General features: G+C 40.5%; 1 protein-coding gene across 1 annotated transcript in view; it reads right to left on the bottom strand.

The window, feature by feature from the left end:
- Nucleotides 1-9263, bottom strand: part of LOC126367309 (trissin receptor) — an 80587-nt gene extending 71324 nt beyond the window's left edge. Inside the window, exon 1 of the mRNA XM_050010776.1 lies at nt 8961-9263. Within this exon, the coding sequence (XP_049866733.1) occupies nt 8961-9195 (235 nt within the window). The 5' untranslated portion in view covers nt 9196-9263. The remainder of the gene's footprint in view (nt 1-8960) is intronic.
- Between the last annotated feature and the right edge of the window lie 8779 nt (nt 9264-18042).

Raw genomic sequence — 18042 nt, 5'->3', positions numbered from 1 at the left:
ACGACTGTTATTTTACAGTTGCATCGATTTTAACTAAAACCACAGTTTCGTGGTCCTCAGTGGATACCTTGCGGTGTTAACTAAGCTGAGTGGGACGTGGCCCTGGGGCGTCCGCTTGCCTCACTTTGAGGCAGGCATATTACCCGGACGGGGCTAGAACCACCGGCCTTGGGGTCTACCCTAGTCGACCCTAGCTGTCACCCGGGGTAGAGTGACCAATCTCTACCCCTTATTCTTTTCTCTTCGTGTTTCGGGGTGTAAAAACCCTCCGCACTTAGAGCATAGGAACCCTCTTGCACAATAAGATCGGCAAAGGGATACCAGCTTAGGGCACACCATAAGCACACATCCTCTTTGTTAACCCCAACCAAAGAGGCAAAACTCACTCTCACACACCCTCGAGCAATCCCACTCGAGTTGCGAAAGTTAGTGAGCGATCGCCTCAGAGTTTCTTGTGCCGCTTATTCTCTGAGGAACGCTTTTGCGAAGCGGTGGTAATTATTCTATAGCAGATTGGCCGTCCCGTAAAAATGGCCGACAGCGCCGAGCTGAAGGCCATACTCGGTGACATCATTTTGACGCATATCGCAGCGGATAGCGCGAACTACGCTAAGTTATGCAGATTAATACCGCAAGTTGCAGCGGTAAACTTGCCTTCCGCGCCCCGCGTTGGTAGTCCTCGTGCCGACCGCGCGTCGTCACCCTGTCTCCCCGCAACCTCCGACCCAGCCGCGTCCCTCACGTCGTATCCCGGCCCCGCCCGGCCTACCGCGTCTGCCCGCCCCGCCGCGTCTCTTGCTTCGTCTCAGTCGCGCGCGTCATCCCCTTCCCCTGCTTCCCTCCTCGCCGGTGACGATGAGGAATCGTGCAATGTCCTTATGGACGTTGCCGAGTCCGATTCGTCGTCGGAGTGTGTGGAGTCGTCTTCTTCGGAGGACATATTCACGCTCGTGGAGGGCCGTAAGGGAAAACGAGCCCGCCGTCACCGCGAATCTGAGCCTGCTAAGGTTCAGAAGACATCCTCGGGAACGTCGATTCCCTCTTCCATCACCGAGGCCCCTAAGGCCCTTTCCAGCCCTTCTAAGGCTGTCAATAGTAAAAGTGCCACCAGCGGCACTGAAGTACCAAAAGGTCCTACCCCTCCGCCCTTGTATATGAGGGAAAAAAATAGGTGGAACGAAGTCTCCCTTCGGGCGAAAGAGGAAAACATCGTCATCACCAGCGCCCGCACGACTCAAGATGGGATCAAAATCCAAGTCCCGTCATCTTCTGAGCATAGAAAGCTCACTACAATTCTGAAAGGTAGAGGAATACAATTCCATACCTACGCCCTCCCGGAGGAACGTATCCTCCGTATCATAATAAAGGGAATCCTTAAGGAGTGGGAAACCACTCTTGTTAAGGAGAACCTTGTTAATAACGGTTTTCCGGTACTCGAGGTGCACCGTATGCATCGCGGTCGTGGCCAGGTCCCGTACGACATGGTCACGGTCATATTAGAAAGGACGGATGAGGGCAAGAAGATCTTCAACCTGAAGACTTGTTGCGGTCTATCTGGCCTCAAAGTCGAAACTCCCCATAAGGGAGGCCCCCCAACACAATGTCATAGATGCCAACTTTACGGACATTCTAGTAGGCATTGCCATGCTAAGCCTAGGTGCGTAAAGTGCCTAGGTGATCACGCTACCTCGGATTGCCTTAGAGGCAAAAACGAGGTGGAACCCCCTAGCTGTGTGCTGTGTGGTCAGCAAGGTCATCCTGCGAACTATCGCGGATGCACCAAGGCTCCACGCACCCACCACAAGGTAGCCCACCGAAGGGCAGCCCGCGCTGCAGCTTCCCAACCCGGTCCCACTAAGGCCCATATGGCCCCTTCCTCGCACTCTACTCGCGATTTCCCGGCTCTGCCACTCACGCAGACCAAACTCTCGCCGCAGCGTCCATCCGCATGGATTCGTCCCCCGGCAATCGTCCGACCCACAAATACTCCCCGCGCCCAACCTAGTAGCAACTTAGGTATTCCTGCAGCCACCCTTGCGCCTCATTCGGTTCCTACGATGGCCCCTCAGGCCTCTGCGTTTCCTGTCAACGAGTTTAGGGAATTTAGTATTCTCTTTAAGTCGGTCCTTAGTCGACTCGACAGTTTAGTAGACTCCCTGTCCCAATTTAAAGCCTAATAATGGATTGTACGAATAAAAGTAGAGTCAAACCGCGTTCCCTTACAATAGGTTTTTTCAATGCTGATGGCATCTTAGGTCAACGTGCAGAGATTCACGAGTTTGTAAAACATCATCAGGTAGATATTTTATTAGTGCAGGAATCTTTCCTCAAACCCTCTAATCGCGACCCCAAGATGGCGAATTATAATTTAGTGCGAAACGACAGGATCTTTGCGCCCAAAGGGGGCACTCTCATTTACTATAGAAAGTCACTTCACTGTATACCCATAGACCCGCCTGCCCTCACTGACATTGAGGCTTCGATCTGTCGAGTAGGCATGACAGGACATCAGCCAATCACACTAGTGTCGGCTTATCTATCTCCTAATAACTCTAAGAGGTTACTTAGAAGTGACCTCGAAGCCCTCTTTAATCTCAGTAATTCAGTCATAGTTGCAGGCGATCTTAACGCTAAACATCTTTCTTGGAGTTGCTTAACAACAAACACAAGAGGCAGGGTATTAGAAACTCTAGCCGAGCCCCTCTATTATGATATAATAACACCATTGCAGCCCACTAGATATCCCCCTGACTTGAACCACAGACCAGAAATACTCGACTTGGCGCTCCTAAAGAACATAAACTTACGTTTATGTTCTATAGAAGTACTACACGAGTTACAATCCGACCACCGACCTGTTATATTAAAACTAGGCTCCCGTTTAGACGCCCCTGATAATCCAGCACCCCCTAAGACAGTGCTGGACTGGGAGAAGGTGGCCGAAGGCCTCCAGACTTCCAGTTCAGTATACTTAGATAGTATCCCAGTAGAAATAACCTCCTTAGAGGAGGCCTCGACAGCTATTAACTCCCTCACGGATCACGTGAGGTCGGTTTTGAACGAAAGTTCAAAACAGGTTCCGGAGATGGAAGACCATCGCTGGAAACTGCCTACCGACATCCGTGATCTGCTAACGGAGAAAAACGCAGCCACCCGCGCATATGATTCCAATCGCAACGAGGAATGTCGCCGTCATTTGCGTCTCTTGCAGCATACTGTAAGAAAACGTATAAATGACATGCGACAGAATCGGTGGGATAATCTTTTGAGCGGCATTGAGCCCCACCACCAGGCCATCTGGCAGCTGTCTAGGTCTCTTCAAAAGGATACGGTTGTTCCTACTCCCCCTCTCAATAGGCCTAACCAACCCCCCGCTTTCGACGATGACGAAAAAGCCGAATGCCTTGCCGACAGTCTCGAAGCCCAATGCTCGCCCAGCACTCTCCCTATCGATCGTAGGCACCTCTCGACGGTGAACTGTGAAGTTCAGCGTAGGGCTTCTGTACCTCCCACCGATCCTCCTCTTCCACAGGTAACTGACGAAGAGGTACTAGGTATTATCAAAAGATTTCATACCCGAAAAGCCCCTGGCTCAGACGGTATCACGAATCGTGTCCTTAAAAACTTCGGTGCTCCCCTCATCTGCTTACTAACGGCAATATTCAACGTCGCCTTGAGCAACTGCGTCTTTCCACAGCAGTGGAAAGAAGCAATTGTAATTGGTATACCAAAGCCTGGGAAACCTAAAAACGAACCTTCGAGTTACCGCCCCATAAGTCTCCTCAATTCCATGGGGAAGGTTTATGAGCGGCTCATATTTGCTAGATTACGGGACTACGCCGAATCCAATAGTCTTATTCCACCAGAGCAGTTTGGTTTTAGAACCAAACACTCCTGCGTTCAACAAGTGCACCGTATTGTTGAACATATATCTAGTAAATTAAACTTAAAAAAACCTGTCGCTACGGGAGCGCTCTTCTTCGATGTGGCGAAAGCGTTCGACAAAGTCTGGCACAACGGCTTGATCTACAAGCTTTATTCACTGGGAGTGCCAGACCGTCTCGTGCACATCATACGAGACTTCCTCTCAAATCGAACCTTTCGCTACCGCGTGGAGGGGACGCTCTCGTCACCGCACCCGATACATGCCGGAGTCCCACAAGGCTCCGTCCTCTCCCCTTTACTATTTTCATTATATACTAGTGACATTCCCAAATCCCCTAATACCGAATTAGCTTTATTTGCGGATGATACAGCCATCTATTCTTCGTGTCGTGGTCGAGTTATGATGACCGGAATCCTCCAACGCGCGGCCAATGCCTGGGCAAGTGGTTTCGCAAATGGAGAATCGAGGTAAACCCGGAGAAAAGTGCAGCGGTGTACTTTTCAAAGGGCTATTATAACACGCCACGGTCACGCCGTCAACTTAAAGTCATCACGATGTTTGGCAAGCCGATCCCTTGGGAGGAGCAAGTCAAATATCTCGGCGTAGTCTTAGATAGACGTCTTACTTTCAAGGCCCATATCAAACGTGTGCGCGATCGCGCCGCGTTTGTAATGGGCCGTCTTCACTGTCTCCTTAACAAGCGAAGTAAATTGTCCCTTAGGAATAAGGTGAAAATCTACACGACTTGCATCCGTCCGATCATGACCTATGCAGGGGTAGTTTTCGCTCACGCGAGTCCCTCTCAAATTCACCGTCTACAGGTAATACAAAATCGTTTCATGCGGAAAGCCACGGGAGCTCCGTGGTTCCTTCGCAATGAAAATCTGCACATTGACCTAGGTCTGCCAACCATTGCCCAATGGCTCAAATTAGCTTCCAAACGTTTTTTCGATTCTGCTCCGCACCACCCAAATCCCCTGGTAGTTGCGGCTTCCGAGTACATTCCGCTTAGGGACGGTACTGAAAAGTATCGGCGTCCGAAGGACGTAATATACGATCCCGACGACCCGATCACTCTAGCCATAGAGGCAGCCAATCAGCTCGCGACACCAAACACTTCAGGTCCCCGATACCGACCCCGCCGGCGTGGTCGACGATTTCCCTCATTCAGCGCTTATCGCTATCGACCCACTAGGGTCGATTAATCCCTTCAAATATTTTTCCTCTCAGACGACGCCCTGAGCCGAGGTTCGCGCCCAACTGGGCACCCTCAGGCCTGTTGTCTTAAACGTTGTACCGGGTGAGAGCCTTCAGCGCTCCCCATTTGTCCGGCCAAGTAGTTAATGCCATCTGCGGCAAATCTACAATAAGTCACGTCAAAAAAAAAAAAAAAAAAAAAAAAAAAAAAAAAAAAAAAAAAAAAAAAAAAAGCATGCATCTGAATGAGTGTGTGTCTGAGGAACATTGTAGGGCAGCTTCTAGACTAAATAGAAATGTTACGAATGAGGCGTGGAGAATGAGCCGGCATATGGAGCAACAGCGGTGTATTTGCATGCCCTAAATTGCTGACGGCACAATGCATTAGTCCGTGCATCGCCAGATGAGCACATAATAGTATTGCGCCTGACAGATTGACAACCATAGATACTTTGAAATGCGTAATCCTTTTCCTTTCAGCCAAGACATGTGTGCGATCATCGGGAAATTTCCAGAGAAATCTTTACAAATTGCACGTTTTATCGCATGATCGATATTTTATTACGTTCTTATCGGAATATTTGTCACTGACTGACAGTTATATTGTTAATTTGTAACTTTTAATAAGAATTCATAAATGCGGTAAACAAATTGCAAGTAAAATCTCATTACATAAATCCCAATACAATTAAAATGAAATATTACGACCTGGAAATTAATTACGTTTATTTTTTGTTCTATATCGCAATCTCCCTGAAGAATTTTAGGATTGAACTACAAATTTATTAGCAGCAAGTAAGTAAAAAAGCTAGCTGAACGGATAAAAAATGTACAAGTGCCTACTCCAACATTTCTGGGTTCGCAGTGACAATGGGCTACAAAGCGGACTTCTATTATGCGGAATAGCCAAAATGAAAACAAAAAAGCTGTGGAGCTTTTATGTAGGCATGTGTCAGATTGTTTCCAGTAAAAAAGGTCATTTTTTTATATTTGAATATATGCTTAACATCATTATAGTAGGTAAACATAAAAAGAAATACTTTTTAATTTCAGAGAGCTTTTTTTCCATATCCTTGTAAGGCCCGGATTTCCAGACACAATAGTTAAATAATGGGATTTGGATTTTAAAAGGACTTTGGGCCTTACGACCATATTACCTAATTGGTATCTAATAATACTACAAAATTTTATAGAGGCAAGTTGGTATCCATTCGAATTTGGTTGGATTAATTAGGTGTTTTCATGTGTAATATCCGATTACAAGTTCTGTAAAGGAAAATATGCATATTCAATTTTAATTTAACTTTTAGGTAACACACGTTTCAGGTGGATATTTCGACCTTCGTATCTGTATATTCACGATTCCTGCAGACACATCCTATTTTTTTTAAGTTATACCTGCCACGAGCGAACTACCTACATTTTCACTTACCTTGTTTACTTATCTATCCTTAATATTATATTGTTTATTGTATCTGTCTACAAAATGTAATGACAGACAGTTACGGTGCTAAAAAAACCTGTAGATAAGTTTGAGAAACCATATTTTTTTTGTGAAATGTTATATTGTTACTTTGAATAACTTTAAGTATAAAAAGCCGGATTGAAATTAATTGAATGAAAACGAGGTTTTTGTGAAGAAAATGACATCATAATGTGATTTAAAAAAAGGCTCTTGCGATGTTTTCTCTGAACCGGCGCGGCGTGCGTGTTTGGGACGATTGATGAGTGTGGAGGAAGCAAGAGAAGTGTGTCAGGATGGAATTCGATAGTCTCTGCTTACCCCGGTGGGAAATATGCGTGAGTTTATGTATGTATGTATGTTTTCACTACGGAATAGAAGAAAGAAGTTGGAAAGACCCTAACGCGCATTTTGTATGAAGATCGCTGTCGCCGGATCAACCCCACACTCTTTTACTACTACTCCCGCAAACAGATTACTAAATTCAAATTCCATAGCCACTTTACCGGCAATGTATATTTTATGTGATAGGCTGCAATTTTATCATTATTTTTCGTAAGATACTGCATACAAAATTATTGTTTTGTTACTAGGGTTTTTAGCTTTCCTGTGATAAAGAGGGATCTCCTTGCATGATAGTCGATATTCGATTTATTGTCCTATAGGTTATATTATAATACATAAAACGACCTTATAATATACCTTATATTATACTACTGTGGCGTCCTCTAATAATAAATACTTTCTTTCTTTTTCTTTTTCTTTTTCTTTTTCTTTTTCTTTTTCTTTTTCTTTTTCTTTCTCTTTCTCTTTCTCTTTCTCTTTCTCTTTCTCTTTCTCTTTCTCTTTTTCTTTTTCTTTTTATTTTTCTTTTTCAAAGTTGAAGAAATATTTGCTCATACTTGTACGGCGCGCGTTTCGCGCTCACTTGGCCCTTCCAACCTCTTTCTTCTATTCCGTGATTTTCACTAGGTATAAGGCTACGATATACAGGTACCTAATCTGTTCTAGTTTTATCTCGACTGCGAAAAATTTTTGAAATCGGAACAGTTCAACTATAAATATTACGTAGTCTAGACATTACGTAGAAATATGTCTATGTGTCCATTATGTCATGGACATCTAATATAGATGATACGGTCCGTGAAATACATTATCACATTTATACCTACCCACGCGTCTATACTGTAACAATCTTATAATTAATCACGGAGACTGACAGATTGTGGCCTTTTTGTCGTCTGTTACTATTTCTGTATAATAATCGTATTGTAAGTATTAGTATAGTGTATACAATATTATAATCATCCGTTACTCAAACTAGGTCTCAGACGGACTAACCAAATTAAATCAACAGATATCTACTTAGTAGGCACAAAAATAACGAATTTAAATGTACATTTCTGCGACCTAAAACCTCAAGGTAATAACTTAAGCCAAATTTTTCGTACTTATATTGATTTAAACTCCCGAACAGGAGGTAGAACAGCCCCGCAAATCGACACAGCAGAATCAAGCGCTGTATATGTTAAGTGCATCAATGTACGTTAACAGTTTAAATAAATCAACTGATTTTAGAACGTTGTAAAGCAGTGATCAGTTCTATTATAAAACATTATACTGTTTTCATATTGTACCAGGCCGTAATTATAACTAGTCATAATGGCACACATGTACAAATTAATTTTATATAAGCTGCTGCTGCTCGCCTCCTGTCACTGTCCATGCGACAAGCTCTTTGTTTTTAAAGTCTTGTTAAAGTCAACTGCGAAGTAGGATCAAACTCTGAAGTTCCACCGGCTACTTAAGTCCTATTAAGTCTGCTAAACCGAACGTTAACAAACAGAATACAGCTTTATAACAGATAAGACTTGATTCTATTATTATTTTGCGAATCTTCCTTTATGATTATTAAGCCAAAGAACTTTAATTCTATAGAGATGGAAGGCACTAGAGTTGTGCTCTGCAGAATTGCTTTCAGCCAGTTCGTAAAATATGCCCGAAAGCACCTCCTTCTGTGCTTATAGCAGCCGACTGACTTCAGGCCGTTTCTCTCAAATCGAGGTTTATGCGTGGTTTCCGCCCACATCGGGCGTGTTGTCTTTAATTTATTTGAGAGTACTCCGGTACCCTCATGTGTCTTCTATCCATATAGTACTTAAATTTCGTAGATAAGCAGATAAAACGTGTGCGATATAATGTACTAGTAATACCGATTATCCACACATTTCCACCGCTCTTACATATTTAGAACAGACACCTTAATTTTCTGTAATAGGTACCCTACTTTCTAAAGTGACATTCTATTTTCACTAAAGTAAATGTGACGGGACTTTATCTCGCAAATGGAATATGTGAGTAAGCAAGAACGAGTATAACATAAATAGAGGTTTTACTTTATGAGTTTGTACTTACCAAAAAAGCAGCAGCAGAACACAAGAGTATACAGGGTAATGAATATGGCTCTGACGTCGGTTCTGTCAAAAATGTACTCGTCATCTTGTAACAGGTAATTAGTGATATTTGTCTTGGAGACATTGAGATTGTCTTCAGTGCCAGGCTCCGACTTATTGACAGCATCCCATACGCTGTTCGTCTTCACATTTGTAGCCACTAAATAGTTCATTACGTCCATATTTGGCGACGTCATCTTAACAACCTCATCAACTATTTTCGAACCAACCTCAAGGCGTTCTTGACAACTTTTTCGTGTATCTCGCCCATCTCCTGAAACAAATAATAATTACACGTTCATTCCCACACAACAACATAGGTATGTAAAATTCAACTTGAGATATGACGTCCTAAATTCGTTAATTTTGAAGACGCTTAGTTCAGTACTCGGCAGACAGATAAAATTATTAGAGATAGATAGGTACGCTGTAAACATAAGTAATATGGGTACCTATAATAAATAATTAAAAAAATACTTATTTACCTACTCGTGTAGTATTTAAGTTTCTTTCTGATTATAATTAAGTTTAAAATACGACTTCAATCGATTATGTAATTAACAATAATCTGTTAAATGGCGCATGGCGGTCGCACGTTTTATAATAGTTTTAAGTATATAGTAGACTTGTTTGTAACAAGTTTATGTTCAAGCCATTTGTACTTTGTGCAGTAACAGAGAAGCTATGCAAATTGAGCTATAATACACTATTGTCTTGGAGAACCGTGCTACGAAACGAGACCAAGGCAGTGTTCAGGATGGAAATGATTTCCATTATAATACGGAGACGAGATACTTTTATCTTCAGCCTTACAGCGTGAGTTCCCTGTTGTCCTGTTTAGGTTTAAGAGTTCTAAAGTTGTAATTATATCGATCACAGCCCATTTCGAGTACGAATTCAAAATGTATTATTAATGCAATGCTCGCAACTTTCAGAATGACTTGCTTGAGAGTTGAGATAGACTCAGAATTCGCTGGAAGGTGGTTATAGAAACATACGCCACACTGATTGTTAGAAGTTCCGAACTGATTGTTCCGAAGCTTATAATAGATCTATATTTGATTTTGATGATTTATCGTTCACATTATTATTATCTTAAAAACACGCGTACGGCAAAATGAGATAGATGTATGTGAGCGCAATGAAACGTCCGGTTAGTAAGGAAGCTAGTTTATTACTGGCTATGAATATTTGCGGTGAGGATACCCGGATACACATCACTCCTTCACACTTAAATATTAACACCTGGTGACAATATAAAAAGAGAAACATTAAAATTCCTTCTAAATAAAAAGAATGGTAATCATAACTAAACTATGATTAAGTACAAATATTTCTTATAATCCACCCTTGTTCCGGGCCGGAATTGTAGCGTGGACAGCGGTTCCCGGAACGGCGACTGCTTGACATCACATCTGTCATTTACATGTACAGTTCAAAACACAATTTTAATCACGCTACATACAATATTTTTTTCCACTGATATAATTGCATTTTTGGTTCATTTTTGTTTCATAATATTGAAAACCTTCCAGCCTGTTTTATAAATGCAGTAATCTTATGGGATTAAATATGTGATACAAAGCTACTAGGTATATATATTTACATCTTATCTCGATATTTTTTTTAATATATACTTATATCTTTTCGGATGGCTGGTTACTGGCACCTACTCTCAATTATCAATACAATCTTGTCTAATCTAGCCTACAAGATCCGACTGCTGAGCAAAGGTCTCCTCTTCCTCTTCCCATCATCGCGATCCTGAGCGCATTCCAGCCAGTCCCTCCGGCAAGCGTCCATGTCGTTGCGCCATCATAAGACACAACGCGTGACGATCCGTGCGTACCGCTCAGCGTGCATGCGACAAGCATGTCCGGCCCAACCTCATTTAAGTCTGTCATCAATACAATACAAAGTGCTTATTGGATACTGAAGAAACACATTATTTTAACAATCTCAGAGTAATAGTTGTTACAAAAGCGGCCTTATTGCGTAGCTAGAACTTTATACTGTTAGGTATAATTAAGAATATAATTAAGTTTATCAAATAATATATAAATGATAGTTTTAGTAGCAGCAATGATGGATGATGATGTGATAACTTTTAAGAACCGATGTGGAGAGGTTTAAACTAATAAAACACATTGTCACCAATAGACTCTTATTTATACATATAACGTTTTATGTTTTTAATAATTCTTAGTACAATATCTGTGTCTATAGAACAGGCGCACACACATAAGCTTCGACGTCCTTTCGCGTTCTTCTCGTACACTGTGTGGCGTGTTCTCATATCTCTCTAGTACTCGAAGAACCTATAAACTCTGCAGCGGGTTCGCTGGGAGAACATCACCTCGTTAATTACTTATACACGTAAAAATAGATGAATCCCACCTGAAGCACTCCTCAAACAGACGACTTTACCGTACTTGTTAGGTGCTTGCTGCTATAGGTCCACTCAGGCCCGATATCGCTTCAACATCATCCTGCGCCCACGTGGTTACTCTCAGGCATTGCCTAAATTCTTATCCCGGACTAAGACTTTTCACCTCACTACCTCAGCATACAAGTAAGTTCGCACTGGTTCGCACTAAGTTGGATCATGAGCAATCTTGGTGGCTTTTAACAGATCAATAGCAACTTGTGTTACTAGGGAAGAGTGACACTCTTTATGATACATAACGATGATAAGCAGCAATGATTCGATTATTTCGATTATTCGAGTATTTTTATGTAAAAATAAATGAAAGTGGATACCTAGGTATTTACATAATTATATTTTAATAGCAAAGGTAAGTATAGCCGAATTACCTTGTTGACAAACCTTTCCTTCTGATCAACTCTGAAATTGGTAAACGATATTCGTTGTCTTCCAACTTTCGAAAATTTTTGAAAAACTGTTTTATGTATAGGTAACTTTCACATCAGAGAGTAACGTTCTATGAATTTAGTTCAACCTTAGCCTATAGGTAACTCGCCCAGTCCAGTATCGACCAATCTTTTTCTTGATTATTTGGCAAAATTTATCAACGAATAATTCCAAACACTGATAACCACACAATAGGAGTACTTTGTTTCATCCTTGTTTCACAATTTTTTGATACCTTTATTGAATTTTTACAATGAAATTGAAATTTATTCTATAAAAATAACAATAGACATGACAAATGCTTGACATGACAGGAACATTATTTATTATTTGTAATTTTATTACTTATAATATACTAAACAGTCAAAACATACATACCAAAAACTGTAAATTAGATTGAAAGAAGATTACATGCTATGATAATTTATTAAAATTGTTCAATTTTATTTGATCCTAACTAATAAATAGAACAGAATAAATTCGAATGTGAGTTTGATTGTGTGTTACGTTACAGCACAGCAATAACTAATAAATAGTACTACCTATAGAAAACACTCTCCACGCGTTTGGAGCCAGGGACAAATATTTTAGGTACTTATTAGGTACCTATTACTTATCTAAATCAAAATTCATTTTATATTATTCAGGCAACGGGTTTAATGATTATAATCACGGTACCTACTTAAACATAATAGTTATGTTTGGTATTCTTGTAACACCTGTTTTTAGACTTCCGACAAGGCTGAATCGCATGCAAGTTTTTTTTTTGACGTGACTTATTGTAGATTTGCCGCAGATGGCATTAACTACTTGGCCGGACAAATGGGGAGCGCTGAAGGCTCTCACCCGGTAATCGCATGCGAGTGTGTGCCTCCGCGCTTGGAAAAAGTTGTGTCAAATTAACATTTATCGAATGACGATGGCAACTTAAAAAAGATTAAGATGACCAAAGACTAGGCTGTATGGGTTAAGCTCCCTTTGCATGCCTTATTTTTAAAGTGGTGTGCCACGTCAATGATGTTGAAATGATGTTAAAATCTTTTGGTGAGTTTTTTTGTGATTATTATCTCTGAACTTTGGCTAAAATAAGTTCCACATGTCCATGACAATGGCTTAATCTCACTATCTTTCTTTCAGTGTAAAACCCTCAGAATAATAATAACTGTAAAACCACCTAAAAATTATTGGCTTAGTACATTGACTATCGATTATGCTGTTATACCGTCACACGTAATGTGGTTTACCTATGTTTCCGCGACTTAACGGGGTAGACAGACCTGTAATATGTCGTTTTGTTGCAGGGTTCAAAGTCCAACTTGGATGTCTATCTTCAAGGGCTACCTGGGGAGTTCCCCATTAAGATAATGTTGTGCTTACACTCGGAGTAATTGTCTTCTACATCTACATCATGCTGTTCGTCTAGGACCTGCTATCCAGCGGTTTGCTTCATGATTTTGCCTAAGACCTGCCGTCCAGGCACTTAATATATCACTTTTTGGGTGAAACTTTAGCGTTTAAGTGGTTTGACTAAGCTTTGCTTGATTGTAATAACAGGATTATTCCTAAATTTGTGTTATCATGAAATAACCTAGACATGCTAAACTCTTTGCTGTATAAGAAGAAGTAATGTTAATATACATTTTTTAAAAGTGAAATTTTTAATTCCATCCCCTTTGCTTTGCTTGCAATAGGAGAGTATCATGTTCAAGGCGCCCAATCCTACTCTCTATTTTTTGCACTCTATTAAGATCCCTTTTATTCTCTGAGTTCGGCAACTAACACCCATGCCCTGGGACCAACCCTTTCTCAATGCCCTGCCGACGGCGTCCTAGAGGTAGGGTGGGCTCATCCCCACACAGAGGCTAAGCAGGAAGTTTCATCCTTCGAAATATCCATTACAAAATTTTTAAAGCAGAATTTAACTTAACGAGGCCTATGTTTGCGCCAGCCTGTATATACATGATAAATGTACTTATTATTTTTTTTTCAATATTCTATCCCTTCGAGGATACAGACGTGATGCTATGTTATGTCCTTTATTCCCTGTAGTTCTAACTGATCAGTTCTACCGTAGAACCATTGTATTATTTCACAATATAAAGAAGGTATAGGTCTTTTTAAAACAATGTTTATAAAAATATATTATTATATCAAAATGGAGTTTCATTAGTTGCAGCCATTTTCTCCACATAAGTACCTATAATTATTATGTTTCTTAAAAGGTAAGTAGCTAGGAAAATAATAAGAGGAAAATTAATTGTAAGTATTTGTCTATTTAAACCAAATCATAAATAAAAAGAATAGGTCTAATACTACTACTTATATAAAAACAACGAACTGAAAAGTATAAGAAAACAGCAAAACAGTTTTTACCATAACTGTACAAAAACGTCAAAACTCGCTCGACGTAAAGGGAAAATAAGGCCACTCGCCGTAAAGAGAGTCGCCGTAGCGCGGGTCGCCGTTCGGAAAGTCGCTGTCAACGCTACAATTCCAATTTGCGCGTGGTGACAGTGGAGTCACCGTGGATTTCGTAAGAGGTTTTAGTGAAATTGTGTGAAATTATCTCGTAGACTTTCTCTTGGCAAGTATTCTACTACAAAACTTTGCCGGTAAATTTCATAAGAATGTCAACAAAACAAAATTGTAATGTAATATATCAAAACTTCACTTAATTTTATGCTGAAAACTCCTTTTATACGCCATCAATTATTATTATACTTACGCTTTTATTTAATAAATGATTATGAAACGTTCCATTGCCTATTTAACTTTTACCAAGTTATATTACTTAGTGAAAATTTTAATTGACTGCAATTAAAGCTGCGTTAAGAATGAGGGTCGCATTGAGTTACGACTAGCAGGGTCGGCACGACAATCGCGCCGCGCACGCCGTGAATTGTATCGAGGGTTCCGACCAATCAACGCAGGGAATACTATCTACGTATCTACTTAAGCTAATAACTTAAGGGAACTACCTAGTTAAGCTAATAACTTAAGGGAACTGCTAGTTTTCTCGACGACCCGATTACTCTAGCTTGCGACACCAAACACTTCAGGATCCCGATACAGACCCCGCTGGCGTGGTCGACGATTTCCCTCAATCAGCGTTTATCGCTATCGACCCACTCATCATCATCAGCCCATTAACGTCCCCACTGCTGGGGCACGGGCCTTCCCTATGGATGGATAGGGAGATCGGGCCTTAAACCATCACGCGGGCCCAGTGCGGATTGATGGTTATTAATGACTGCTAATGCAGCCGGGACCAACGGCTTAACATGCCTTCCGAAGCACGGAGGAGCTCGAGATGAAAACTTTTTTTTTGTGGTCACCCATCCTATGACCGGCCTTTGCGAATGTTGCTTTACTTCAACAATCGCAGACCGAGCGCGTTAACCGCTGCGCCACCGAGCTCCTCCTCTCAGGCGACGCCCTGAGCTGAGGTTCGCGCCCAACTGGGCACCCTCAGGCCTGTAGTCTCTAACGTTGTACCGGGCGAGAGCCTTCGGCGCTCCCCATTTGTCCGGCCTAAAACTACTAATTAATTTGAAGTTAGACATGTTCTTTACGGATATTTTTTCCTTCATTTCTGACCATAATGCATGGCGTAGACGCGCTCTTATAATGAGGGACTTTGCAGGCTACGATCCCCAAAAATAATATAGATGGCGCGCTCAGTATTCGTAACGATGTCACTTACACCTCGTACAAGTACCTACGTATAGGTAGACATACAAGTACTTATGGGTGTTAGTGACACCGTAACGAATACTGAGGGGGATGATTCAGACCATGATTCTGGGTTGATATCAAGTGGAATTTCTTGTCGGATAATTCATGAAAATTTGATAAGAACTCAGAATCATGGTCTGAATCATCCCTCAAAGTTTTCGTTAGGATGATGTCACTAATATCCTGTATAAAAAATATTGTTGCTTGATATTTCGATCAGATGTGTATAGAATTATGTTGCTACCTATATTACTTCACTTTATTTTGATGAGAATAGGTATATAAAATAACGTCGGCGCGGTCGAGAGATCTGAATAATCCCTCATCAACAAGTTAACGAGATAATAAAATAGTTCGAACAATTCCGCAAGTTTGTGATGTGACCCTAAAATACTTGCAAAAGCAGTGTCACGTGCTCTCTGGACTATGTCAAGGACTACTCGTTAGGTGCAGCTCCGCACATTTCTCTCTTACATGTAATTACCTAAGTATTACAGTTTGAACTTACGTAGTAACTATTTATTACCTAAACTAGCGGTACGTAACTTTTCGTATTAAAACATTGAAGGAGCATAGCGGTACTTTATTGTGTTCATCAAGTTTTCTATTAAAAACTATAGTGACGGAGCGAGTTGCTATATTTACTACATTATGTCAAAACGGCCATCGGAGCGTGCCGCAACTTTAAATGCGTTGGAGCCATATTCATCATAAAACATAACGAGCTATTTTTAGTACCTATCGACACAGGCGCCCAGCGATAAATATGATTTATGGGGTTTATATCTAGTAGATAACCAAGCCATCGCTTGTAATATGCCCATCGAATTAGTGTCGACGTTTATCTCAATCTGTTCCACTGCACATACCCATTTTCCTCGATCCTTACAATTTTCGCCATCCGTATTTCCGTTGATAAGTATATTATATAAATAAAATAAAAATTTCGCTTTTAACACCATTATGATAAAATGGTGATCAAAACAAAACGGCATGAGATCCAATAATAACATATTGTTATGTAAGCATAATTATATATCTACCTAAGTACCTACATACTTACCTAATTAAATTATAAAATATCATAGGTATCATGACCTCATATGTCTACTGAAATAAATGTAATGGTACATCAGATTATAGGAAAAAGTGGCCAAGTGCGAGTCGGACACGTCCATAATTAAATTGTCTTCCCATCTACGATGACGGTGCTTCACGTTATCACGTGATAGGATCATTATGTCGTAAGGTATACTTTTTTTTTGACGTGACTTATTCTACATTTGCCGCAGATGGCATTAACTACTTGGTCCGACAAATGGGGAGCGCTGAAGGCTCTAACCCGGTATACCTACTATACCGTTTCTCTCAATGGTATATTTAGTCATAATCATAACAACTTCTTGTGTGTTCATGGATTTGTGAATTTTAATTTATTTTTGATCGGATTTCAAAACAATTAAGTAGATAATCATAACGATTCAAAGTGTAACTATGCTACCTACTGAATTAAGATATTTTTGAATTTGAATTTTGAATATAGTGGCCTCTCACAATGTTATCGAAATATGACCTGTCATGTCCACTTTCTTTGCGCTATGAGAGTTAGTAGTAAACCTTCGACGGAAACGAAAATATGTTATTTTTGTCTTCCTTTGTATCGCTTTCAAACACGCAATGTGATCGTTAATGTTATTCTTCTTACATTTATTTTTGACGTAACATTGTACATTTGGACACCATGTAACAATGTAGTTTGGCCACGGTTGAAAATCACTACTTTCTTGACCGAATCCTTACATCAAAATTCAAGTGACATCGGACCTTATTCTTGAGATGCTTTCGATGTCACTAACACCCTGTATATTTTTAATATTATCTTACTGCTTTATAAATATTATCGAGATCCGACGAACCGGAAACACCCCACTACTGTGACTAGGATCGATAGGATATTTATTAGGATTAATATTCGTCCTGTCTTGTAATAAATAGTTATTAATTATTATTTGCGTGAGTGAGTAAATATTAATCACGCAATTAACAGAGGGGATACATTTTATCCTTCACTTTGCAGTAGAGCTGCACAGTAGTAAAATCCTCGCGAATCCTGAATTTATTTTGAATTTTCTCAACCGCATGTAAATTTTCTTTCAGGGGTGTTCGTATTTGCTGAATAATGGATTGTAATAAAAAAATCGATACGTCTGAGACAAACTTGTAAATCTGAGATCAAACTTTCTTTAGAAAAAATATTTTAGATTTTCAATTTTTCTTAATTCTACTTTAAATAATTTTAAATAATCTTTGATTGTATATCTCTCTCTCTCTATTTAAGAGCTGCGCTCTTGTCGGTGGAGTAACCGCCATTCCTCTCTTCTTCCCGCCAAAACCTTCACCTCCCGATACGACACGACCTGCACCTTCTCTTTTATTT

This window comes from Pectinophora gossypiella, chromosome 1, assembly GCF_024362695.1.
Source record: "Pectinophora gossypiella chromosome 1, ilPecGoss1.1, whole genome shotgun sequence".
Classification (NCBI taxonomy): Eukaryota; Metazoa; Arthropoda; class Insecta; order Lepidoptera; family Gelechiidae; genus Pectinophora; species Pectinophora gossypiella.
The sequence above is the reverse complement of the archived record's forward strand: the minus strand, read 5'-3'. Positions and strand labels throughout refer to the sequence as shown.